Below are 26,309 nucleotides of genomic sequence, written 5' to 3' on the forward strand. Positions count from 1 at the left end.
CACACGTCTCGGCTGATCACCAGTGTGTGCTTTCCACTCCCGCCCCCAGGAGCCGTGAGGCTGGGTGTCACCCACGGGGGGCGCTCCGTGGATGGGGGAAGGTGGACCCTGCCCCGCATGCCCCCCCCACCTGCGCCCGTGCTCCGTGTCAGCATCGCAGCAGCTTGTCATTGAGCCTGATGACATCGCTGACAAACGTGTCCACCCTGATGAAGTCCCCCGCGATGATGTTGGTGCACCGCACGCCCGGCCCAGGGCACTGCTCGCGCACCCACGCGCGCGCAGGTACGGCAGGTTGGGGAGCGTCATCTTCTCCAAGGACTCGGACGGGTGCGCCAGGATGTACGTCAGGTTCTCTGTCAGGTTGATGCCCGCCACGAACAGCCCGCCTGGAACAGGAAGGAGAGGAAGCTGGTGCCATGGCAGTCAGGCTCCCCCGGCCCTTGTGTCCACACACTTCTGAGCACAGACTCTCAGAGCTGCGTGCAGATTAGGGTTCCAACGGCAGGGACACATGTGTCCACATCAGTGCCAGACTCCTGCCACCCAGCATGGGGACAGATAATGTCTGCAGGGACGTGCATGTCTTAATTCCCATGAGGTGGACGGAATAACGTCCCCAGAGATGACCATGCCCCGACCCCCCACATGACGGACACACTAATGTCCCCACAGACGTCCACCCCTTGACCCTGAGCGGCGGACATACTAATGTCCCCAGAGATGTCCCACGTGCTGGATGGAATAATGTCCCCAGCAACGTGCACGTCCCACCCGTGTGGTGGACACAATAACCACTATTTGTCACAGCGGCAAATGGACACTCACACACCGCGTGTCAGCCAGTAGATTTCGGGGGGGGGGGTGGCCCAGAATCCTCAGACACATCGCAGAATCTCTGGGAGGGGCTCAGCACCTGTGTGGTTGGGAACCCCTGGACAAAGGTCTGAGAGCCCCCCACCCCACCACAGGCGAGTTGGCAGGCGGCCACGGTCAGACTTTTGGTGTCTCCCCGACGGTTTTCCTTCTAACCCTCAGAGTGCACGCTTGTCAACCGGAGAAACACGAGAGCGCGAGATACCACGTCACAACCTGCTTCTCGGGTGGCCTTGGGGCCGGGCCTTATGTCCGTCTCTCGGGTTACAACATGGCTTCTGAAACAGGTTTGTGAGCACACAGAGGCGTGACAGTGCGAGCAGGAGGCATGCTCGGAGTGTGTGGGTGCGTGGGGAGCGTGTGTGTGTGTGTGTGTGTGTGGAGCCTGTGTGTGTGTAGAGCGCGTGTGGGTGCGTGTAGAACGTGTGGGTGCATTTAGAGCATGCGTGGGTGCGTGTAGAGGATGTGTGGGTGCGTGTAGAGCGCGTTTGGATGCGTGTGGAGCGTGTGTGGGTGCGTGTAGACCTCATGTGGGTGCGTGTGGAACGCATGTGGGTGCGTGTGGAGAGCGTGTGGGTGCGTGTAGACCTCGTGGGGTGCATGTAGAGCGTGTGAGTGCGTGTGGATGCTTGTGGAGCGCATGTGGGTCGGGCACCGCCCGCGTGGGTGCGTGTGCAGCACGTGTGGGAGTCTGTACCACGCGTGTGGGAGCGAGCACAGCACACTGCTCACGACGCGTGTCGCACACCTGCAGAGCAGAGCTGGGGCAGGCTGTAGACCCGAGTCTCCGCACCTCGCTACCGATACCACAGGTGTGTGTACACGTACGTACACACACATAGATGTCTCATGGATGTGCGTATGCGCGTGTGTATGTGACGTGGGGAATTAAAGCAAAAAGGAAACGCAGACACAATGGAATTTCTTACAACCTGCAGCCCACTGACGATCACTGGACAGAGGTCGCTGAGTCCGGGATTTCTCCGGGAACTTCCTCTGTCCTAACGTTCAGGCTTCGCTAGAGGGAAAAACACCGGTAGCCAGACGCCAGCCGCCAGCTGGGCCTCCAGGATCCCTGAGGATCCCTGATCTTCCTTAGCATATGAAAGTCCTTCTGGGCGCTTCCCTTGACCTCACCTCCCCCAGCTCACCAGCCTCTCCTCAATCCCAGAGCAGCACTTCCCACCCACGGCCCGGTCCCTGCGCTTTAATAAAGCCACCTGTTGCACCAAAAACGTCTCGAGAATGCTTGCTGGGCTGCCGTCTCCGAACCCCAACATTTTCCACATCAGCCCGGACCTAAGCGGCTCTGGCAGGATGTGTCTGGCCCAGGCCAGCAAACTCCCTTGCGATAATTATGTAGACAGGCGTCCTCCCGATGGCACCCAGGCCGTCCTAGCAAAGGGGACGCTGACCCTGTCTGCTCCTCGTCAAATAGATGCAGGGGCTTCTCCCGAAGTCATTTCCCGGGCTAACGGCCGCGATCATCGGAGCCAGCTGTGGTTAGTCTGCCTCGGGACGGGGACTTTCTGGAATGTTCCCAAGCAGCTGTGAAAACAGCATGCGTCCACTGTGGTGGAAAACCCCACGGTGTCTGCTCATCTGTCTGAGCCTACGAGGCTTAGAATCCATCGGGAAGCCCTTTCTCTGCCTTCTGGGGTGTCTCTCCTCTTTTGCCTCTCCTCCTTATTTTGCACCACCTTGGGTGGTCCAGTTCCTGCCCACCACCGGTTCCTGGCCCAGTTCCTGGCCCAGCTCGGAGCCCGGGCTCCCCCTCCCCTCTCGCAAGGAGCAAACACCAGCCCCGGACTCAGAGCGCCCACTTCAGAGATCCCTGCCCGCATCCCCGAAAAACTGACAGTGGGGAACAAGCTGACTGACTTTCAAATGGACACAAACGGAAAGTAATTCGGTATTTAAACTAATTTAAATTTGTCGGTTTACTTAAGATGCACCTGTCTTTTTAGACTCATGAGCCTTAAATACCACGCTGCTATTCTATTCGGGCTCACTAAAGGTGAGGTCAGGTCGAGTTCTCTCTGTCGCAACTGGTCAGCAAAAAGACGACTTAAAATGATGCTTGATTTTTGTCTCAGTTTTCACGCGTGCTTGTTAAGATAGCTTTCAAAGTCTGTAGTGACCTGAGACCTTTAAAGCTTTGCTGCGATGACAAATTGGACTGAATTCCTTGGACATCCAGACCTTTCCCTAATAGGACGTGGCACTGAAGCATGGATTGATTACTGAACGTAGGTTTGTGGTTTTTCGGCTTTTTATTGCAGAGGAACTAAGGGCATTTAAATCTGCTGGAAAACATGCTTTGTGCTTAAATTTTTTCATTTAATTTGTGCTTTAAATTTTAGATTCATAAATCTACCATCTAGAGACTTCTGGCTTAACAGTTTACAAATGGTTACCAGTTAATTTCCACTGGAGACTAAGGTTTCTAACACGAAAAATTCTGCTAAATGGGGCACCCGGGTGGCTTAGTCGGTTAAGCGTCTGGCTTCTGCTCAGGTCATGATCGCGTGGTTCGTGGGTTCAAGCCCCACATTGGGCTCACTGCTCTCAGCACAGAGCCTGCAGCTGGCTTCACACCCTCTATCTTCCTCTCTCTCTGTCCCTCCCCCCACTCACAGTCCTTCTCAAAAATAAATAAACATTTTTGAAAATGCTGCTAAATGTAATTAACCTTGATGGAAATAAGGGAAACAACACTGGATGAAAAAAAAGGTGTAGGTTTATGAAGGGATATCTTTGGAAAGGAATTTTGTATGTGGTCAGGACTAAAGTTGAAATGAATGGATTTTTTTATGTTTATCTATTTTGAGAGAGAGAGAGAGAGACGCTCCACACTGTCAGTGCAGAGCCCAATGTGGGGCTCAAACTCACAAACTGTGAGATCATGACCTGAGTTGAAACCAAGAGTTGGATTCTCAACCAACTGAGCCACCCTGGTGCCCCATGAGTGGATTTTAAAAGTACACTGGTATAAGTTTGAAATTCTGATTTCTCTGTTATAAAAAAGGACTTTTTTTTTATTGTTAGCCTGCTTTTGATAAGAACATGTAAACAAAGGTTTTTTTTTTTTTTTTTTCTGTGTTACCTGCTAAGAAAGCCAGTTTCTACATTTTCTGTTTATCAGGTCTTTGATTACTTAAATCTCAGTGTTAAAAGAGCTAAGTTTTGCTAATAACTGTATAACCCTACACACTTGCCTTTGGAATCTTTTATTGCCTCCTTGGTTAAATAAATAACTTTGTGATGGTAGGTAATCCTATTCAGGCGTGTGCTTTGTAACTTCTTTAAGTCTTTTTAAACAAACTTCCCCAAGATTTAAATTGTAAATAAAGTATTTTTGACCAATTAGATTTGCTTCTTTGGTACATTAGGTGACTCAGGAAGCATCATTAAACAAATAATAGGTCTTAGGGCAAATGCTAGAACTATTCTGGAGACTATGCAATTCCTAAAGTGTTTTTTTTTTTTAAGTTTATTTTCTTTTTGCACCAGCGAGCTTGAGCAGGGGAGGGTCGAAATCAAGAGTTGACACTCATCCGACTGAAATGACTTAGCCACCTAGGCGCCCCAAAATTCCTAAAGTTTTAACGTTTTGTTATGAGGCCATCGCTTGATATTCTGATTACTGACGTGTTCTGTGTCACAGAAATAGCCGAATTTCCCTGCCAGCTACGTTGTAATCTCTCACCAGATCTTTAACCGTGTCCATTTCTGAGTCTTTCCTCATTTATCATTATTCTCTTGTGACAATGGGTTTCATCTGCAAGGGAATTCGTAAAAAGGCTTTTGACAAATACAGGTTTTTGACATGGGTAAAATCCTAAAACTGAAATTGGTAAAAATTCCCACAACTAACCAAAAATTTTTGCTTTTCCAGATTAAGGAAACTTTCTCTTGAGAGATCTATGAGTTACAGGAATATGATAAAGTTTTAATTTGTGAACAGACTAAAGCTTCTAACTTTTCTCTCTCCCTGAACCCTCTGAAATTCACAAACCCTCAGTGAGTCTTCTTTCTTTCCTGGCAATTAGAATCATTTACATAAGTTCGATAAGAACCCGTTCTTGTCACAGGACGCCATTGGGACCGTTGGTTATTTTACCAAGGCTTTGACCGGAATGTCCTATTTGCGAGTGACCTGTGTAGACTCACATATGACCAGACAGCTCTAAGGAACTAAGGTTGACTTTATGAAACACGGAGCCATCAAGCCCCTTGGAAATGTTGGCCAGGTACCTGCTCACAGAGCTCCCAGCAGCCTCACCAGGCGAGTACAGGTCACTTCCTGGCAGGTGCAGGAACCTCAGGATATTTGGGGACCTCGTGACGAGGAGTTGGCCCCATTCTACAGGTACAGCAGGCAGGTCTGACGGAAGTACTTGGCTTGGCTTCTGGCCTGGAGAGGCTATGCATGGTTCAGTTGAGAGATTCCTTACGAAAAGTTCCAGCAAAGCAAATTTTGAAAAATCTGTATGGCTTATCACTATTCCTGCTGAGGTTATGTAAATAATTAGGCCAAGTTTATTAGCACTGGATTCGGTTTACAAACAGATGAGTCTTGACGTGGCTACTTCTCCAAATGAGGGTAATTGTAGGGAAAAATTATGTTTCAACAACATGTCTTTGTAGATACTATTTTTTATTTTTTTAGTTTTTTGGGGGTTTTGTTTGTTTTTATTTTTACCTCTAGATTGAGAGAGAGAGTTGGGGGAGGGGACACAGGGAGAGAGACTGAGAATCCCAACACGGGTCTCAATCTTACAAACCTGAGCTGAAATCAAGAGTTGGACGCTCAACTGAGCCACCCAGGCGCCCCTCGAAGGCTGTTTTTCTCATAATAAGAGTAAAGTATTTTGTTGTCTTTTCCGCTGGCTCCCTGCCTGGTGCCAAGACTCCATCACTGCCGTAACTTCCAGCCAACAGACGATCCCCTTGTACTCAAGGAGGTTCGCCTATGTTGTCTGCCGTGGACCGGCTGCCCTGCCTTTGTAACTCCTAACATAAATACCCCAGCTGACCAATGCGGACCCACAAGTGGGGACATCTCTATGCCCCTACCCAGCAGGAAGAAGTTACAGAAAGGAGACCTTCCTGCCTCAGCGACCTTAAAGATTTAAGTGTCAGGGCCCCTGGGTGGCTCAGTCGGTTAAGCATCAGACTTCGGTTCAGGTCATGATCTCGCGGTCCGTGAGTTTGAGCCCCGCGTCGGGCTCCGTGCTGACAGCTCAGAGACTGGAGTCTGTTTTGGATTCTGTGTCTCCCTCCTTCTGACCCTCCCCCATTCATGTTCTGTCTTTCTCGGTCTCAAAAATAAATAAACGTTTAAAAAATTTTAAAAAAAAACCCAAAGATTTAAATGTCAACATTGTTCAGGGGGGAAAGATGTGGGAAACAAAGGCAGAGATGCATATTATAAATGTCCTTATAACCTGCGGCCATTGGCGAACTCTTGACACCCTCAGAGTGAAACATCTCTCCAGCAACTCCCTACCCTCTTAAAGTTCTTGCGTTGCTAGAGGGGAAATGACCTTAGCTTGACAATAGCCAGGCCTCCAGCCTCCGGAGTCCTCGTTAGCATATGAAAGTCCTTCTGGAACTTCCTTCCCTTCACCTCCCCCACCTCCCAAGTATCAGTCACTGCTCACAACCTCGTTCTGCCCACAGTCCTGTCCCCGCGCTGTAATAAAAGCACCTGTTTGCACCCAAGACAGCGCAACAATCCTTTCTTTCTTGGCCATCGGCTCAGAACCCCAACACTTCAAACCGCATCGTGTGTATGGACTTATCTGTACCTCTGTGCATCTGTGCATCTGTGTACACATGTACACGTACCCACGTACAGACACATGCGCACACAGCTACACACGTGTCCATATATGTTACGCGCACACACACACACACACGCTACATGACTTCTAAAGTTCTTCCCTAAGAGCCGAAAGCAAACCTGTGAGCGATAACGTGTGTGTGAGCCCTGCAGGTGCCACATGTGACCGACCCACACTGCTCACCTGGGCGGCCACACCTCTTCATGTGCTCCAGATAGTGGATGAGCTCCTGGGGTTTCACCTGGTCCCCCCACCAGTAGGGGATCCCAGGCCACAGCTCCCTGTGCCGGCTCACGACACTCGCCTCCTCGTAGGACAGAATGACCTGCTGGCCGCGTGTCCACAGCTGGTTCAATGTCAGCACCTCCTGGAGAGGAAGAAGGAGTAGCGGGTACCTGAGAGAGACTGGTCGGGGAGTGTGAGAGACTGATGATGGAGGATCGGGTGTGTGAGAGGGTTAGGGTTAGAGACCTGATGGTGGAGAGTGGGGTGAGAGAGACTGATGGTGGAGGATCGGGGAGTGTGAGAGACACTGATGGTGGAGGATCGGGGTGTCTGAGAGCAACGGTGGTCGGTTATCAGGGTGTCTGAGAGACGCAGGGATGTGGCATCATTGGGGTGCCTGTAGTAGGGACATGAGGGGGGGGCAGGCAGCATCTACAACTGCTCCTTGGCCTCTGGAATATCGGGGACCCAGACAAAAGTGTTACTAACAGCACCCTGAGCTCACGCTGACCCCCCAGAGGCCACGCCCCTCGAATAGCCAGGTGTGTCAGGAAGGTCAAGCACATGTTACTACAAGGACCAGTGCTCGAAGGACCAGTGATTTTGTACGTGGACCTCCCACCCTCTTCCGTCTCCCCTCTGTGACGTTCCCTCTGGAGACTCAGCCTGGTGGTCTGTCCCCTAACAGCTGCTCCTTCCACCTTCCCTCAGAAGCCCCAAACACCTGGCTGCCCTGGGTCACAGCAGCCCCACTGTCTTGTTTTGGCCCCAGACCAGGCTCATAGGACGAACTTGGAGAAACGCCCAACAAAGTGATGTAAAATGGACCCAAATGGATATGGAGTTAACTTTTCAGCTTCCCAGAGACCCAGGGAGGGTCACTCCAGCCATCGCCAGGAAATGGCACCAATTATCTGGATCACAAAGACCAGGTGTGTTGTGGGCTCAACTGTGTCCCCTCTGAATTCTTAAGTTGAAGTCCTCACCCCGATACCCCAGAACGTGACTGTATTTGGAGGTGGGGTCTTGAAGTAGATAACGGAGGTACAATCAGATCATTAGGATGAGCCCTGATCCAATAGGACTGGAGAAGGGCGGATAAAGACACAGACATGCACAGAGGGACAACCACGTGAGGACACGGGGGAAGACGGGTCTACTTGCCCAGGAGACAGGCCTCAGCCCTGCCTGGACCTCAGACTCCCAGCCTCGTCCCCGCCTGGATCTCGCACTCCCAGGTTGTGTATGTGGCACAGTGGTGCCAGGGCACACTGTGGGTGGGGGGTGGGCAGTGGTCTTTCTCCTTGGGCGCATCACAGAGAGCACTCCAGCAGCACCCCCACCCCCAGCACCGGAATTATCTCACCATCATGCACAGCAGAACCAAGCACGCAGGGGAGTCTACAATCATACTCCTGCCCCCCACCTGCGCCAAAGGAGTCCTTCGTGTCCCCAAGGATGTTGTTGATGAATCGTACTCCTGCCCCCCACCTGCGCCAAAGGGGCCCTTCCTACCCCTCGGGGACACAGCATGTCCCCAAAGATGTTGTTGATACAGGCCACTAGGTACTCATGCAGGTTGTCCGTCAGGCCATCGAAGTCCCTGCAGGCCAGGATGACCACCTCCTGGGGGTGGCTCTCCAGCCACTCTGAGATCTCCTTGAGGGTGTCCTGTGCAGGAGAGAGAGGAGCTCAGTCGGACCATCCTGAGAGGGGCCAGGAAGCTGAGGACACTCCCACAGGCCCAAGGGCCTTCCGCAAACAGAACCCACTGGGCAAACGGGCCTGGGTCCTGGGCCAACAAATAGCCAGCCAATGCAGCCTCACCAACAACCGTCGGGCCGCCAGCCATTATGCTCGGGGAGAAGCATACGCCTGTGTGTGTGTGTGGCCACGTGTGTGCACTCTCACTGCACAGGAGTGTGTGTGTCCGTGTGTGTGTGTGTGTGGCCACGTGTGTGCATGCTCACTGAACAGGGAGGGGTGTGTGTGTGTGTGTGTGTGTGTGGCCATGTGTGTGCACCCTCACTGCACAGGGCACCGTGTGTGCAAAGGTGTGAAGTCTGCAAGTGCAGGGAACATGCAAAGCCCGGCAAGTGGCATGTGGAGTGAGGTCCCGGAATGGTGTCACCCAGCCCCAGGCGTCCTGGATGGCAGGGGGGAGTCAGGCTGAGCGGGACGGTGACTCCTCATATTCGGACTTCAGAGCCACTCTGGTTGTGGCGGAGGAGACAGTGCAAGACGCCCCAGGCCCCAACCAAAGGCAGGAAGGCAAGCGGCCCCAGGTTTGCAAAACCCAGGAGGTCAAGAGTCGTAACCTCTGGACTGCTGGACCCCACAAGGATGCGCATCACCGCGTGCAGTCCTCCCTGCTACAGCCCTCCAGCACCCCAGCCCCTCCCTGCGCCAGCCGCCCGCCGCCCCTTGGCGACCTCGCATTCCTCCTCCTCCCCCTTCCCCCGCGCACCCCTCCTCAACCCCGTGACCCCCTGCACCCCCCACACCTCCACCATCGCAGTCGAGTACACCATCCCCCCCTCCCCCTGCACCTCCACCAGCGCAGTCGTGTACACCATGTGCACGAAGTGCAGGTTCTTCTCCGAACCCTCCGGCATGTGCGCGACCCGCAGGTCCAGGTACCGCACCCCGGCGTCCAGCTGCTCCGTGACACCCAGCACCTGTGGACAGAGCTCCGTCGTCGCTGCTGGGGGCCATGGGGCTCCTGCCTCGGCTCACTGCCCCCGTCCAGGGCTCACGGTCCGGCCGGAGATGCCCCCCTCTGGGCCACGCTGTCTGAAGTCGAATCAAGAGCTGTTCTAGGTGCCGGCTGCGGTCCGGAAGCCGCGCACGCCTGGCACTCGGGCACATGCTTTCGAGTGACACTGGCCACGGTGAGCCACAGACGGAGCCTGGGGAAGCCCTGTCCTGCCGTCCACGCCCCCTCGGCGCTGCCCTGCAGGGTCCCTTCTCCCCCTCGCCTGGGGCGGGCACCGGGAAGGAACGCTCTCTGGGCCTCAGCAGCCCTGAGCCAGGCCCCCAGGGCCGCACCTGCACCCTTGGCGGTCAGGACGCGCAGAGGAGGGTCAGCGGAGGTGGGCACCGTCCCCACGCCACAAACAGCAGGGGGACAGGCAGGAAGGAATCCAATCCAGAGAGGGTAAAGGAGGGAAAGGCCGTACCCTCCCACACAACGTGACAATGGAAAAAGCGAGAGTTAAGTAATTTGTACATCCTTGCGGCCCTGCAGGGAGCCAGGGTCCCTCCTGTGAGCCGCCCTGTGGAAACATGCAGCACTCGGGTTCAGGAGGCTACCTAGAGGCTTTAGTGTCCCCTACTGTGTGTGGGGGGGGGCGAGGTCCAGCCAGGTGCGCCCCCCTCTCCCCCCACCGTGCAGAACCACCTGCAAGGGGCCTTGACGCCCAGGTCGGCCCTCGCTCAGGGATCCCAAGCTCTCTGCAGGAGCAGACTCCGGGCAGAGGAAAGCACCCAGCTGGCTACCCCCCGGGGCACAGGCTTGTGCCTCAGGTGGGCTGAGGTCGTGGATGGACAGGACTGAGAAGTGAACATTTTCTCCCGTAAAACACCCCTTCAGATGCATATGGTGTCTTTTCAGAACGTAAACTAGGTGCTCGCCGTGTCAGTATTAGTAAAGCCGCGGGATCTGAGGAGGTCGTCACACGACTCACGCGCGGTCTGACCGCCCAGGGCGGATCCCTGCCTACACCTGGGGACGCAACAGGGGGGCTGCGGCCGAGAATCTCCCTGGAGCTGGATGGGGCGTTCCTGCCCCTTCCCCTCAGTGTGTGAGCTACAAACTTAACATGATGCCCTCCCTGGTGCTTCTTCCCTGAACGGTGTGCATTAGCGATGACACCGTGTGACATGCGGCGTTCTGCAGCAAACTCAGGGTGTGCACACCTTCCCGGCTGTGGATGCACCCCATATGCTTTCCTGTGGCCGGTGCTTATGAACAAGCAGTTCTGGTTATTTCCTCAGCCGATTCCCTGGAGGCACCCAGACTTTACAACAGCATACCCCCACCCAGACCTCCTCATGGCCCCCTGCACCATGAGACCCCAGCACCACGGGGACCCAGCACCATGAGACCCCAGCACTGTAGGGCCCAGCACAAGGAGACCCCAGCACTGAGAGACCCAGCACTGTGGGGACCCAGCACTGTCCAGGACCCCAGCACTGCTGGGACCAATCACCACTCAGGACCCTAGCACCACGGGACCCCACCACCATGTAGGACCCAGCTCTGTGGGGACCCAGCACCATGAAACCCCAGCACCGCAGGACCCAGCACCATTCAGGACCCCAGCATCACAGGCCCCCAGCACAATGAGACACCAGCACTGAGAGACCCAACACTGTGGGGACCCCAGAACCGTGGGGACCCAGCACCCAGGACCCCAGCACTGTGTGCCCCCAGCACCGTGGGACCCCAGCACCGTCCAGGACCCCACCACTACTGGGACCCATCACCACTCAGGACCCCAGCAGCACGAGACTGCAGCACCACGGAGACCCCAGCAATGGGACCCATAACCACCCAGGACCCCAGTACTGCTGGGACCCATCACTACTCAGGACCCTAGCACCACGGGACCCCACCACCATGTAGGACTCAGCACCACGAGGACCCAGCTCTGTGGGGACCCAGCATCATGAAACCCCAGCACCGCAGGACCCATCACCACTCAGGACCCCAGCATCACAGGCCCCCAGCACCATGGGACCCAGAACCACCCAGGACCCCAGCACTGCGGGGACCCAGCTCAGTGGGACCCCAGCATCTTGGGACCCCAGCACCGGGACGGCAGAGAACCCGCTGACCCCTCCCGCAGGGCTCTGTGGTGACATTTCAGGCTGGCCAGTGCAAGCACCTCACACAAGTAGGGAATCTGGTTTCTCCACATTCCAGACAGGCAGGTCTCCAGAAGGATTCCTGCTGCCCTTGTGACTTGAATTCCTGCTGCGCAGCGATTACAAAGCACAGAGCCCGGGACTGGGGCCTCTGGGAACCCGGAGTTTCCAATGCACACGTCCAGGGAGCAGAGAATTCGGACCCCTGAGACCCCCACAAACGGCGGTGGGGGGCTGGGCTGCTCTCCAGGTGGGTCCTGCGTTGCTGCCAGAACCTGGAACCATCACGTGCCTCTCCTCCCTCACTGACACTGTGCGGTGATGGCCATACTGCCAGCTGCCTGCCCCCAATCCTGAGTCTGCTGTCCACACCCCCCCCCACCGGGATGCCCCAGGTCACCCTGGGTCTGCTCTCCCCACCCCCCACCGGGACCCTCCAGGTCACCCCACCCCCCCACCAGGATGCCCTGGGTCTCCCTGAGTCTGCTCTCCCCATCCCCCACCAGGATGCCACGGGTCACCCTGGGTCTGCTCTCCCCACCCTCCACCGGGTCCCTGTGGGTCACCCCACCCCCCACCGGGATGCCCCAGGTCACCCTCAGACTGCACGTCACCCGGACCTTCCTCTCCATGTACACCCTACCCCAGGACGACCCCCCCACCCCAGTGCTCACAATGCCCTCAGACCCCCAGGAGCAGAGGCCTGCAGGGAGTTTGAGCAAACCCCAATCAGACAGGAGACTGACCCCTCCCAGGATGTGGGGACCTGGCCCCTCCCTGTCCCTCCCTGAGCATTCAGGGCAGAAACCTGTCATTGTGGGTTCTTTCTCCTCCTTTTCAAACGTGTGCACGTCTCTAAACAGGCCTCTGGACAACGGCACAGCCCAGAGGAGGTTCCCCGGGACTGGGGGCTCTGAAGTGGGATCCCGTGAGGGCCTGCCTCCAGCCAGCAAAACACCTCACAAAGACATGGGGACGTGCGTTGTTTATGGCTGCTGGGTTGGCCGGACGTCTGTTTTCAATAGTGTTTCCCCTGCCAGGGAGGGCACCCACCCGGCAGATGGCACTGATCAGCCGGCCCCAGGGCCCTGTGCCCCTCACCTGGGTGGTGGACCACTTGAGCACGATGGGGCGTGTGATGCAGGGAAGGACCTTGCCCAGCAGCTGCAGCAGCCGGGACTGGCTCTGTGCAATGGGCGACTTCTTGTCCAAGCAGTACGTCATGGTGTCGTGACTCCCTGCAAGCAAACCCGAGGGGACTTTGCACCCGGGAGCCCCCTCTGCCGGGCACCCTGTGAGCCCCCTCCACCAGGCGCCCCGTGCCCGGCGGTGGGTACTGCCCCAAACTCATGCCCACCCTGCCGATGGGACAGGGTCGTCTAGGACCAGGGTGGCCCTAAACCTGGGTGTCCTTTTAAGGGACACAAGAGGAGAGACACAGACACAGAGGAGATGCCACATGACACCACGCGGTTCCTCGCGGGGAACACCGCCCGTGGTTTCGGGGACCTTCCTGTGCCAAGTGATCCTCATCCAGCAGAGCCACCAACGTGCCCCCCTGACCTGGAGAAACACCCCCATGTCCGTCCGCACTGACGTCCGTGAAGGTTTTCCAGAAACTCTTGAAGAAGAAAGGGGCACGTTTACTGGGTGCGAACGTTCGCATGTTGTACAGGGACGTCCGTGTAAATAAGCACAAATACGTATAAATAAGCGAAGCTGCTGGAATCGCTGAGACCCGGTGCTGCCGATTCCGCAGATCAACGCATCAGAGCGCGGACTTCAAAGACGGACGCAGTTTTGCGCATCTAAGGTGTTATACGGGGGCGATCTGCTCGCTGGACACAATCAGTGAGCACCCAGATCGGGAGAGGTTCCTGGGCCCTGTGTCCCATCCGGCGGAACCCACGATGTTTACAGGCTTAGCTGGAAAAACGAAGCCGTCCTGCTCTGTCGCAATGTGCCAGGAAATCTTTCTGAGGACAATCCCGAACGCAAATGTATGAAAGGAGAAGACGGAGGCTGGAGGCAGCAGAGAAAAGAGAAAGGGATTCCCCCTGGGGCTTCCAGAAGGAGCCGGGCCTGTGGGCACTGAAAGGTCACATCCGTGCAGATTTCTGGCCCTGTGAGTTCACACAGCTGTTTGGAACCACACAGATTGTGGCCCTTTGTTACAGTGGCCCCAGGACACTTTCACAGCCACCTGGACACGGCGCCTTGGGGACTAGGGGCCCTTTCCCCTGTGGTGCTGGGGCGTCCCCTACCGCCCACAGCTGCCCCCGCTCCCCGGATCTGACCCCTAAGGGAGCTACTCTCCCACAGGCTCCCCAGAGGCCACCTGCTTCTGCGGGGCACGGAGGGGAGGGGAGGGGACGGACCTGAAGAAGGGCATGCCCTGGGCCCTTGGTGGCTGTTCGTCCCAGAAGAGTTCCCTGCAGATCCCCTGAAACCACCCGGAAACCGCCTCCCACAAGGAAAATGGCCCCAGGGCAAACTGGAAACCCTGTGATGTGATCACCAGGGAGTGAGAGCACAGTGACACCTCTCTCCTAGAGCACGTGGGTGTGGCCAGGGGTTCCTGACACTGATGACGGGGGCGTGGCCATAGGGCATGACATGAAGGCAGAGGGCAGTGGGAGGGATCCCCTCCCACCACCTGGTCAAGAGTCCAAGACTCAGGATGCGCCTGGAGAAGCTTGCGATGGGGAAGTGGACGGTCCCCACGCCCAGTGACAGTCCTCACTTACATACACTCCTATACGAATGTCAGCGGAGGGCACACAGCCAGTAAGACGATACTGCGGCTCCATATTTGCTGATACAGAAAATGCAGACAATATTATGCTAAGTGAAAACGTAGATCAAAAGTTGTACAGTTGGGCCTTCTTTTCGTTTATAGTATATATCTTTATATATAAAAATGGATTACCCCTATATGTAAACGGATTCACATATATATTATAATATAGAACTATAAACTGCAGGCAAATCTATATACGTCACAGAGAATGTAATTTTTTTTAACTTACACGTTTGCATTTGTCTGCAATTATTATGTATTGGCTATGAGTTTTTTGTGGCTCCCTTACAAAGTGGGAGGCTTCAAAGAACAAAAATTAATTGTATCCCAGCTCTGGCGGCCAGAAGTCTGATATTCAGGCAGGGCAGGACCACTGAGATCCAAGGGGGCAGGACCAAAGTCCCTCCAGAGGCTCCAGCAGACGGTCCTTCCTGCCTCTTCCAGCTTCTGGGGCTCCAGGGGTCCCTGGGCTGGTGGGCCCGTCCTCCTCATCTCTGCCTCTGTCTTCACGTGGCTTCTCCTCTGTGTCTGTGTCTCCCCTTCTGTCTCCTACAAGGACACCTGCCATTGGAGTCAGGGCCACCCTGACCCAGGATGGGCTCATCTCAGATCCTTCACTTACTCACATCGGCAAACACCCTATTTCCACATAAGGCCCCGTTCTGAGGCTATGCGGGATGTGAATTTGTAGGCACTGGTCAGTGCCTAGAATCGGGTTTGTGTGGTCACCCCTCGGGCCCAGCGGGGACACAGCCTGACCCCCAGGGACTCTCTCTCGTCTGTGAAGTCATTCGGGTGTTGGGACTCGGGCCACTGTGGGAGTCCAGCTGACAAACAACAGACAGCCATCTGGGAAATAACCAGACTGGGTCCTGCCCCATCAAGAGAAACTGCATTCGAATCAAGGATTTAAACGTTTTTGAGAAGTCTTCGTAAAATCCCCAAGGAAAGCGCTAGGACAGGGTGAAAACATGGCTCAATCTGAAAATCTACAAAAATGTACCCAGGTGAGAAACCTGCTTATTTTTGAGGGAGGATCTCCAGATACCGCACTTGCACGGACGTGGAGACACGGAGTGGGTCCACTACAGCCCTTCGTTTTTGCAAGAACAAAAGGCTAGTAATGCCCACATGCTCATTGGGGAGCGGCGGCCACTGGTTCTGGGGCCACTGGAGCCGCAAGGGCCCAGACGGAGCCCAGCAGGACTCAGGGTCACCAGGTCGTGCCCCTCGCAGGCCTGGCAGGTGTCCCGGAGAGAGGGGTTCTGTCCCCAGGAGGGGGGGTTCTGTCCCCAGAGGGGGGGTTCTGTCCCCAGAGGGGGGGGTTCTGTTCCCAGAGGGGGGAGCTCTGTCCCCAGAGGGGGGTTCTGTTCCCAGAGGGGTGGTTCTGTCCCCAGAGGGAGGGTTCTGTTCCTAAAGGGGAGGGTTCTGTCCCCAGGGAGGGGGTTCTGTCCCCAGAGAGGGGATTCTGTTCTCAGAGGGGAGGGTTCTGTCCCCAGAGGGGGGGTTCTGTCTCTGCTGCTCCTCTGCCCTCAGCCCCTCTCTCCCTCCCCTGCACTCCCAGCCCTCTTCGACTGGGCCTGACCTGCCAGCCAGCTGCACTGGCCGCACCAGACCTAGGGTCCCACAGGTCCTGTGATAGGGATGGCTCACGGCCAGCTGGCAGCTCGAGGTGCCCCGCAGGAATGCAGTGCTCAGTCCTTACAGTTGAAGGGCTAGTGAGTTCCCTACACAGAGGGACAGACTGGCGGGGGAGCAGTACCCCAAATCCCTATGCCATCACATCTCCCCTCAGCCACACTCCCTGGGACTGTGCATGTGCCTGCTGGGCCACATCAAAATGAAGGAGATGGAGAAGGGAAGACGGTCATTTGGTGCACGTGTGTGCATATGGTGTGTCTGTGTGTACATGTGTGTGTGTGTATGTGTGCCTGTATCATGTGTACGTGGGTGTGTCTGAATCACATCCATGCGTGTGTGTCTGTATTGTGTGCACGTGTGTGTATATGTGTGACTGCATTGTGTGCGTGTGTGCACACATGCATGTCTGTATTGTGTGCGTGTGCCTATATTGTGTGCACGTGTGTACCTGTATTGTGTGCATGCATGTGTGTCCATATTGTGTGCATATGTGTGTGCCTGTACTGTGTGCATGCATGTGTACACATGTGTCTGTCTTAAGTGCATGTGCGTACGCATGTGTGTCCGTATTGTGTGCATGCATGCGTGCCTGTGTACATGCGTGTGCATGTGTGCACACGCGTGCCTGTTTCTGTGTGCATGTGTATGTGTGTCTATCTTGTGTCCATACGTGTGTGCGTGCATGTGTGCTGTATTATGTGCATGCGTGTGTGCCTGTACTGTGTGCATGTGTGTTCATGCATGAGTGTCTGTGTTGTGTGCGTGCGTGTGTGTGCCTATATTGCGTGCATGTGTGCATGGTTCCTGCGGTTTCTGTGCACTCAGGCCCCACCCCATGGCCGGCCGTGCCCCTGGGGGATGCAGAAGCCCTCACCTGGGATGGACAGGTGGTGCAGAGGCACATCCCAGAGCAGGGGGCACAACGCCGACATCCAGTCTGCATTTGTACCGCAGCTCTGGAAGTTGCCAGAAGCGCTTACCTGTCCACCCATCAGGGGCCACTCGGTGCGACCTGAGGAAGGAAACAAAGTTTTGCTGACATAAACCAAAGGGCCCAGAGCCACTCTCCTGGGGGGCGCTGGCGAAGCGTGCATCCTACACCCTGCTGGTGCCCCCTGCTCCAGTATTGTGCTAATCCCTCCACCACCACCACCCCCCTCACCGCACAGAGGGGCTCACACGCCAGTCGGCCAGGTCTGTGGGTGTAGGGCTTCAATCCTGGGGGTGGTGGTGCCTTGGGGGCCCAGGTCAACACGCTGCCCTCTGCCTCCCTGGGTTGGGGTGCTGGGCTGTGGTGCAGGGAATCTGAGATCTGTTTCCATGGAAGCCAGCGCTCTCTTAGAAGCAATGGGGAGATGTCTGGGGCTAGGGGAGAGGAGGGAAGGTCTCCTGGTCCTTAACCTACGGCCCTGGCCACTGTCTTCCCAGCATCTGCCAGGTGATGAACACGCATGGGGTGTAATTTACTCTCAAGATAAGCTGACGAGGTGGGCACAGGACATTGCCTGCCCAAAAAGGACCCCCAAAGACAGGAGCCCATCCTGGGTTGAGCTGTGACCCGCCACCAGATTCCCACGTGGCCCCTTCCCCCAGCACGTCCCCAGCCGTGGAAACTCTATATGTACAGTGAGGGGGTCAGACTTGGCTTCCCTGGAAATAAGCCATTTCACCCTAAGGGTTATTTTGAGCAGAAGGAGACTGAAGAAAAGCAGAAACAAGAAAAACTCTCCTCCCTCCTCGTCTAACCCTAACCTTGACCCTAACCCTAACCTTCCCCTGCAAGCAGGTATAAATTTCTCTCTGTGCAGCCGTCCCCTTCCATCACCTGTACCCAGAAGGGGAGGGCACCCCCCTTAGGTCTGCACAACTAGCCTCAAGGAGTAACACTGACCCTGCCCTTAGCCTCCCCCAGCCAGCTACCTTCTCAGGATTTAGGGTCCCTACAACCCCCAGCCCTTTCACTCTGGCTTGTCAATTCCACACAAATTCATCAACCTTTGGTGAAATGGCAGATAAGGCCTAACATCCAACTATTTCCCTGGGTCCACTCCTCTTCTGGGAAGGCCTCTACAAACATTCAGAATAAACCCTGTCCCCTGTCCATCTGTCTTCTGTCATTTCACTTATTTATTTATTTATAATGTAAGCTGTGCACCCGACATGGGGCTTGAACCAACGACTCCGGGGTCCAGAGGGCATGCTCCACTGACTGAGCCAGCCAGATGCTCCCCTCTGTTGTCATCTTATCTAATTTTATTTGTAACTTAATTTAACTTATTTATTTTGAGAGAGAGAGAGAGAGAGAGAGGGAGAATCACAAGCAGGATTCACACTGTTAGCGCAGAGCCTGATGCGAGGCTCAAACTCACAAATCAGGAAATTGTGACATAAGCTGATGCTCAATCGACTGAGCCACATAGGGGCCCCTCTTTGCCATTTTAAAATATATTTTTTTAAGTTTTTATTTATTTTTGATACAGAGAGAGACAGAGCATGAGCAGGGGAGGGGCAGAGAGAGAGGGAGACACAGAATCTGAAGCAAGCTCCAGGCTCTGAGCTGTCAGCACAGAGCTTGACGGGGGGCTTGAACTCACAGACTGTGAGATCATGACCTGAGCTGAAGTCGGATGCTTAACTGACTGAGCCACCCAGGCACCCCCCTCTTTGTCATTTTAATTTGCAGGTCTTGGTCCCAGAATCTAAGAGGTTAGAAAAAATTTGTTCCTTGTCTACACTGTGTTGAGTGCACCAACAGCCAACAGTACAGTATTGATTCTCATTCTGCCTCGGCAGACAAAAGCCCAATCCCTAACCCTAACCCTACCCCCCCCCCATCCATAAGAGGGTCCTAGAGCTAGCACCCCTGCCATCCATCTTCCCTCATGGTGCGTCCCAGGGCTCTCCCAGCTCACACCCAGTCCATCAGTGTCCCTGCAGGAGTGAGTGTGGGACCCCGGCCCTCCTGCGGGGGCAGCAAGCATCCAGGTGGTCTGGGGCTGGCCTATGCACACAGGAGACATTCCTCAAGGCACTGTGCCATCCAGGGGCAGATGGGCTACCGCCTGCCCTCTGGCCATGCAGGTGTCTGGAAAGTGGGCAGATCAGGGACCGTGTAGCCCCAGCCTCAGGAACCCCTATATGTGTCAGCTGGACCTCATCTGGGAGTGTGGTCAGCCCCAGCTAGGACACACAGAGCAGGGGCTGTGGCTATGCCTCTCCCAGCTGCCACCCAGGGTGCCTCATCACACCCAACTGAGCCCTCCCCAGTCCCATCCCAGCAGGGCCCACGTCTCAATGGCCCCAGGAAGAGGCGCCTTGGGTGAACCCTGAGATCTGCCAGGGGCTCACCAATTTGCTTCCAAGGAAAACCACTCTGTGAGTTTCAGCTGACAGGTAACGAAACACACCCCAGAATGTGCCCCTGGGGCATTAGGGTTCCTACCAGCTGATGGGAGCAGCAGACTCCAGAGAAACTGCCCAACGGGGCACTAGTTTGTCTGCGTGAAGGCAGTTTCCATGTAGACGTGAAATGTCCACCTGAAGAGATGCCTCTGCCCCCCGCACCTGGGAGAGCTCCTCAGTGCCCCAGCCCCCCAAGTCCCCTCCTCTGAGCCCAGCCCCTGGGGAAGGTCGTGGGAGCACCAGCACCCCGAGTCCTCTCTGGAGCCCAGCCCCAGGGGAAGGTCCTGGGAGCACCAGCACTCCCAGTCCCCTCCGCCAAGCCTAGCCCCTGCGAGAGGTCCTGGGAGCACCAGCACCCTGAGCCCCCTCCGCTAAGCCCAGCCCCTGGGAGACATCCTGGGAGCCCCAGCACCCCGAGTCCCCTCCACCGACCCCAGCCCCTGGGAGACATCCTGGGCACCCGGCACCCCGAGTCTCTCCAAAGCCCAGCCCCTGGGAGAGGTCTGGGATCCCCAGCACCCCGAGCCCCTCCACTGAGCCCAGCCCCTGGGAAGGTCCTGGGAGCACCAGCACCCTGAGCCCCCTCCGCTAAGCCCAGCCCCTGAGAGACATCCTGGGAGCCCCAGCACCCCGAGTCCCCTCCACCGACCCCAGCCCCTGGGAGAAGTCTGGGAGCATCAGCACCCCAAGTCCCCTCCGCCGAGCCCAGCCCCTGGGAGAGGTCTGGGAGCACCAGCACCCCAAGTCCCCTCTGCCAAGCCCAGCCCCTGGGAGAGATCCTGGGCGCCCAAGCACCCCAAGTCCCCTCCACCGACCCCAGGCCCTGGGAGAGGTTTGGGAGCATCAGCACCCCAAGTCCCCTCCGCCGAGCCCAGCCCCTGGGAGAGGTCTGGGAGCACCAGCACCCCAAGTCCCCTCTGCCAAGCCCAGCCCCTGGGAGAGATCCTGGGCGCCCAAGCACCCCAAGTCCCCTCCACCGACCCCAGGCCCTGGGAGAGGTTTGGGAGCATCAGCACCCCAAGTCCCCTCCGCCGAGCCTAGCCCCTGGGAGAGCTCCTGGGGGCTCCAGCACACCGAGTCCCCTCTGCCGAGCCCAGCCCCTGGGAGATGTTTGGGAGCACCAGCACCCCAAGTCCCCTCTGTCGACCCCAGCCCCTGGGAGAGCTCCTGGGGGCCTCAGCACCCTGAGTCCCCTCCACCGACCCCAGCCCCTGGGAGAGATCCTGGGCACCCCGGCACCCTGAGTCCTCTCCAGAGCCCAGCCCCTGGGAAGGTCCTGGGAGCACCAGCACTCCAAGTCCCCTCCGCCAAGCCCAGCCCCTGGGAGGGGTCTGGGATCCCCAGCACCCCGAGTCCCCTCCGCCGAGCCCAGCCCCTGGAAGGGGTCTGGGAGCACGAGTACCCCGAGTCCCCTCTGCCGAGCCCAGCCCCTGGGAGAGATCTTGGGCACCCCGGCACCCCGAGTCTTCTCCAGAGCCCAGCCCCTGGGAGAGCTCCTGGGTGCCCCAGCACCCCGAGTCCCCTCTGCTGAGCCCAGCCCCTGGGAGAGGTCTTGGATCCCCAGCACCCGGAGTCCTTTCCGGTGAGCCCAGCCCCTGGGAAGGTCCTGGGAGTACCAGCACTCCGAGTCCCCTCTGCCGAGCCCAGCCCCTGGGAGAGGTCTGGGAGCACCAACACCCCAGGTCCCCTCCGCTGAGCCCAGCCCCTGGGAGAGGTCCTGGGAGCACCAGCACCCCGTGTCCTCTCCCGAGCCCAGCCCCTCGACAGCTGGACGGCCTCCACCCTCTCTGATCACATCAAGGCACGGCTCAGGGTGCCCTGGGAAGGAGGGGGGTGATTATACAAAACCCGGGTGAGGGCAGGTTTGCAGGCTCCCGGCCCAAGCAGGTGAGACACAGCAGCCTCCCACTCGTGAGCCTTCGGGGAGGTGGCTCCGTGTCCACGCGGTGCATCCGGAAGTGGTGGCTGGCGACAGTCACACTCAGGAAATAGCTCTTAGGTGAATAAAAGGACGGACGTGCCGCCGGCAAACCCGCGTGACATTCTGTCCCGTTCACGGGCCCCCAACGCTCCCCGACCCGCCTGCGCGCACGCAGGCTCTGCCCCAGCCCCAAGGACCCGCGATGACACCTGGGGCGCTAAGTCCTACGCCAGCGGCAGAGCAGGGTCTGAGGACGCACCGGCATCTGCCGCCCTCACCACCCCGGAGCAGGTCAGCGCTGACCACGGCGAGTTCCCGCGGCCGCGGAGCCCGGAGTCGAGCCTGTGGCGGCCCCTCCTGCTAACCCTTCCCGTCCGGTCCGGAGGACGTGCCGTGCCCCTCCCCCGCCCCAGCCCGGGATCCCCCCGCTGTCCCCACCTGTCCCCACTGTCCCCGCAGGAGCCGCAACCCTCCCAGAGGCGCTCACCGCGCGCCGCAGACTCTCCAGCGGACTTTCCGGCGAGGCCTGAGCCCAGGATGCGCCCCGCCCGAGCCCCAGACCGGGACCCCCCGCCCCCGTCCCCACCTGTCCCCACTGTCCCCGCAGGGACCCGCGACTCGCCCGGAGGCACTCACCGCGCTCCGCAGACTCGCCAGCTGACTTTCCGGCGAGGCGCCCTCCCCCAGCCGCGGAGTCAAGCACTTCCTAAAATGCTCTGGCCTCGCCATTGGACGCCGGGAACCCCCGCCCCCGCGAGGAGGAGGGGCCGCCTCCAGACAGTCACTCCCAACCCCACACGGGTCGCAGGCTGCATCCCCCACGTCCTAGCAGGACCCGTGCGGGGAGAGCACGGCGTGGTGGGAGGGGGGAGTGCCCCACACGTCCTGGGCAGCCCCACCTGCAGGGTCCAGACCCTTCCAGAGGACGGGAAGGTGTCCTGAGGGGACCCGCGGGGTCAGCGGTCAGGGACAGGAGGGTGTCCTGAGTATGACCACCGGGTCAGTACTAGGAGGGAGGGCGCCCTGAAGGCATCCTGAGTGTGACCACGGGGTCAGGGTCAGGGGACAGGATGGGAGGACATCCTGAGAGCCTGGCCGTGCTTTGGCTGCGGTCTGTTCCTGTCACTCTGGACCCCAGGCCCAGAGCAAACAGGACTTTCATCAGAGCTTGAATGGCCTCATGTCCTCGGCGCCTGTGATCTCTGAGGACGTTGGTCTGCAAACCGACCGCGTCCTTTACTGAAGTGTGTGGCCCTCTGGCCTGAGTGGCTCTTGTCCCGGTCCCGGCCGGGCCAGGGCGTGTGGCCTCCGTCCGCGTCAGCGGAGGCGCATTCCAGGGCACATGCACACCTACAGACCCACCCACCCTGACGCTGACCCCGGTGACCCGGAGCCTCATCCCGTCGGTTCCTGGGCGCGGGGCGCTCTGCACGTGCGCCTTGTGCGGGCTCTGCCCTGCCTGCCCGAGACCAGCGGGGACCCAGAGCGCGCACAGGACAGCCCAATGTGTGCAGCGGAACCCCGCGCGACTGCCCCCTGCGCCCTCCGGCCGCAGCGCTGTCCGGCTACTGGGGCCGGGAGGCAGGGCGCTGCCTCAGGGGCTCTCCGCCCAGCAGCCCAGCGGCGTCTCTTTCCGCGCCCTCTCCCCGCGGTCCCTGCCTCCTCCTCCTGCCACCCTCCCCCTTCTTTCCCCTCCTCCCTCCGCCCTCTCTTCTCCCCTCCCCTCCTTCCCCCTCCCTCCCTTCGCCTCCCTCATCTTCCCCTCCCCCCTCCTCGCTTCTCCTCTCCCCCTCCTTCTCGTCCCTCCTCCTTTCTTCCCCACTTCCCTTCTCTCTCTCTCTCTCTCTCTCTCTCTCTCTCTCTCTCTCTCTCGTCTCCCCTCCCCCTCCCTTCCCCTCCTCCACTTTCTCCCTACCTCCCTCCTTGGAGACCCAGCTCCTTGCCGGCAGCTCCCTGACTGGCCCCCTGTGCCCCGCCCTCCACAGCCCGGGGCCCCACGTACAGCCTGTGAAATGGGGCTCTGAGCTCCTGGGGCCTGGGCAGCGGCCGCCACTGGGGTTCCCCGCTGCCTGCGGAACAGACCCTCCCTCCCCGTCTGTCCGGGCTTCCTGAGGCTGGCCTCCACTCGCCTTCCTGCCTCAGGTGGGGAGACCCAGGGCCCCGAAGTTGTCCAGATCCCCAGAACCTGTGACTGTCAGGCTCCACTGCGGACGGGACTCCAGGTCTCTGCACAGCTGAGCTCAAAGCAGGGGGCGGGTGTGCGTGCAGTCCCAGGGGCTGTGCTGGGCCCGCGGGCCCAGGACTGGGCGGGACCCTCGACAAGCACTCCAGCCTGGCTGGCTTTGCCGAAGTGGGGGGGGGGAGGGGCGCAAGGGAACCCAACACCGGCGCATTTGCACCCCAGTGTGGACGTGCCTACTGAGCCTGGACCCCACAGTGGACGTCCCTGCACGCGGGTCCCCTCCCGGACCCCACTGTGGACATCCTTGCGCCCCGGTCCCGAGTCCCCCCCCCCCGACCCCACTTGGACGTCCCTGCACCCGGGTCCCCCCCCACCCCACTGTGGACGTCCCTGCGCCCGGGTCCCCCCCACCCCACCCCAAGTGGACGTCCCTGCACCTTGATGTCCTATAGCCAGACAGGCCAGGGGGACATTCATCACTGAAATAGGCGCCCCCCTCCCCACGTCCCTATGTCCAAAAAGATCCCTTCCACAGACTCTGGGGGTCAGGATACGGCCATGTCTCTGTGGGGACACTGCCAGCAAGAGGCGTACTAGGGGAGGGTGTGCTCCAACACAAGAGCAGAGGTGAGTGATGCTGGGCTGGGTCTCAGCCAACACTATGGGTAGATGCACCAAGGCCCCTTGGAGGGGACACAGGCAGGGCCACCCCAAGAGTGCTGCCCATTGGGGATGCAGCACCTTGTGCTCTGTCAAGTTGGGGTCACCCCCTCCCCCAGAGGCCACCCCCACCCTCACACCTGTGCTCAGCCAGGTTGGGGTCACCCCCTCCCCCAGAGGCCACGCCCACCCTCACACCTGTGCTCAGCCAGGTTGGGGTCACCCCCTCCCCCAGAGGCCACCCCCCACACACACCTGTGTTCAGCCAGGTTGGGGTCACCTCCTCCCCCAGAGGCCACCCCCACCCTCACACCTGTGCTCAGCCAGGACCCGCAGTCCCCGTCCCCTGTGTCTGCACCCTCCCTAAGACCCTCAAACAATGTCTGGGACCCACACCTGCCGCGAGGTGAAGAACAGAGTATATGCTGGGGCAGCTGCCGTGGGTCCTCGTGTGCAGCCCTGTCCACCTCCAGACGCAGAGGACGGCAGCGTGGGCCACAGCCCATGTCTACAGTGGCCTTGTGTGCACGGGGGGGGGGGGGGGGGCTCAGGTGTTCCTTGCGGGGAGCTCCTGCTGGACAGCCTCTGGGGCACCAGCACTGACCACCTGTCCCCACAGGAAACACCATAACACCTGAAAGTGACAGTATCAGAACCTGTCCGGACTCCCTTCTCCCACTGTTGTGCACACACACGTGTTCACATGCGTGTGCGCACACACATGCGTTCACGCCCATTTCAGTTTCTACCTCCTGTTGGACCACAAATGGAAGTTTCACACGGTTAGCAAAATACACACAACCTAAAATTTACCATCAGTGACATTTACACATTCATTGTTGTGCAGTGACCACCTGTGCAGTTCCAGAACGTTCTCAGTCACCAGAGGACACCCCATGCATCAGTGTCCCTGCCCATCTCCCCAGTTCCGTGATCCCCCAGCCCTGTGACCCCCAGCCCTTTGTGACCCAGCCCTGTGACACCCACCCTGTGACCCCCAGCCCATGACATCACCCCCAACCCTGTGACACCCACCATGTGACCTCCACCCTGTAACCCCCAGCCCATGACATCCACCATGTGACCTCTACCCCCTAACCCCCACTGAATGACCCCCAGCCTCATGACACTCCCAGCCCTGTGCCCCCCACCTTGTAATATCGCCTCCATACTGAGACCCTCACCCAGTGACCCCACCCCATGACATCACCCCCAGCCCCATGACATTCACCATGTGACCTCTGCCCCATAACCCCCACTCAGTGACCCCCAGCCTCATGATACCCCCGGCCCAATGCGCCCCATCGTGGGACATCTCCCCCCATCCCGAGACCCCAGCCCCCAGCGCTGTACCACCTCTCCCCTTCCATCTGCTCTGTATGTAGGATTTTCATAAAGACCATGTTGTGCACACAGCCGACCCTCCCAGGGGTTAAACCCGTGGATATAAGACGCGTCTCTGGTGCCAGGTCACCGTGATCTTTTTCCTTGGGTACTTTTCCTGACGCGCACACACTTTCTAGCAAGAACATACGGTAAAGACACAAGTTACAACACTTGTAAACTGGTGTTTGCTCATTTGACAGATTTCTCAGCATTCTTTCGTACTAATCCTTCAGGTAACAACTTATTCTTGAATCCCTGCAAACGACACTCACGGGCTGTGTTCCAGGACGTCTGCCCAATGGCAGGGGCCCCGTTCCAAGTATTTCAGGAATTCCAGACTGTCCACTGGGAGGTACAGGAAGTTCCTCATGACCTCCTCACCCTGCCTCCTGTCCCCTGTCCCCCCCCACCCCAATGCTCTCTGGGGTCTGTCCCCTTTCCTCCCCCCTATGGGGTCTGTCCCTTGTCCTCCCTGCTCTGGGGTCTGTCCCCTGTCCT

General features: G+C 58.1%; 1 protein-coding gene across 1 annotated transcript; it reads right to left on the reverse strand.

Moving 5' to 3' along the window:
- LOC101099434 (PI-PLC X domain-containing protein 1) lies at window positions 1–22,341 on the reverse strand. The gene is given in 8 exon segments (XM_004000235.6): window positions 1–280; window positions 283–389; window positions 6,909–7,092; window positions 8,466–8,621; window positions 9,500–9,628; window positions 12,921–13,057; window positions 17,135–17,272; window positions 22,220–22,341. Coding segments are annotated over 7 exon segments (963 nt in total). The 5' UTR covers window positions 17,253–17,272; window positions 22,220–22,341; the 3' UTR covers window positions 1–148.
- Between the last annotated feature and the right edge of the window lie 3,968 nt (window positions 22,342–26,309).

The sequence above is a fragment of the Felis catus genome, chromosome X (genome assembly GCF_018350175.1).
Source record: "Felis catus isolate Fca126 chromosome X, F.catus_Fca126_mat1.0, whole genome shotgun sequence".
Classification (NCBI taxonomy): Eukaryota; Metazoa; Chordata; class Mammalia; order Carnivora; family Felidae; genus Felis; species Felis catus.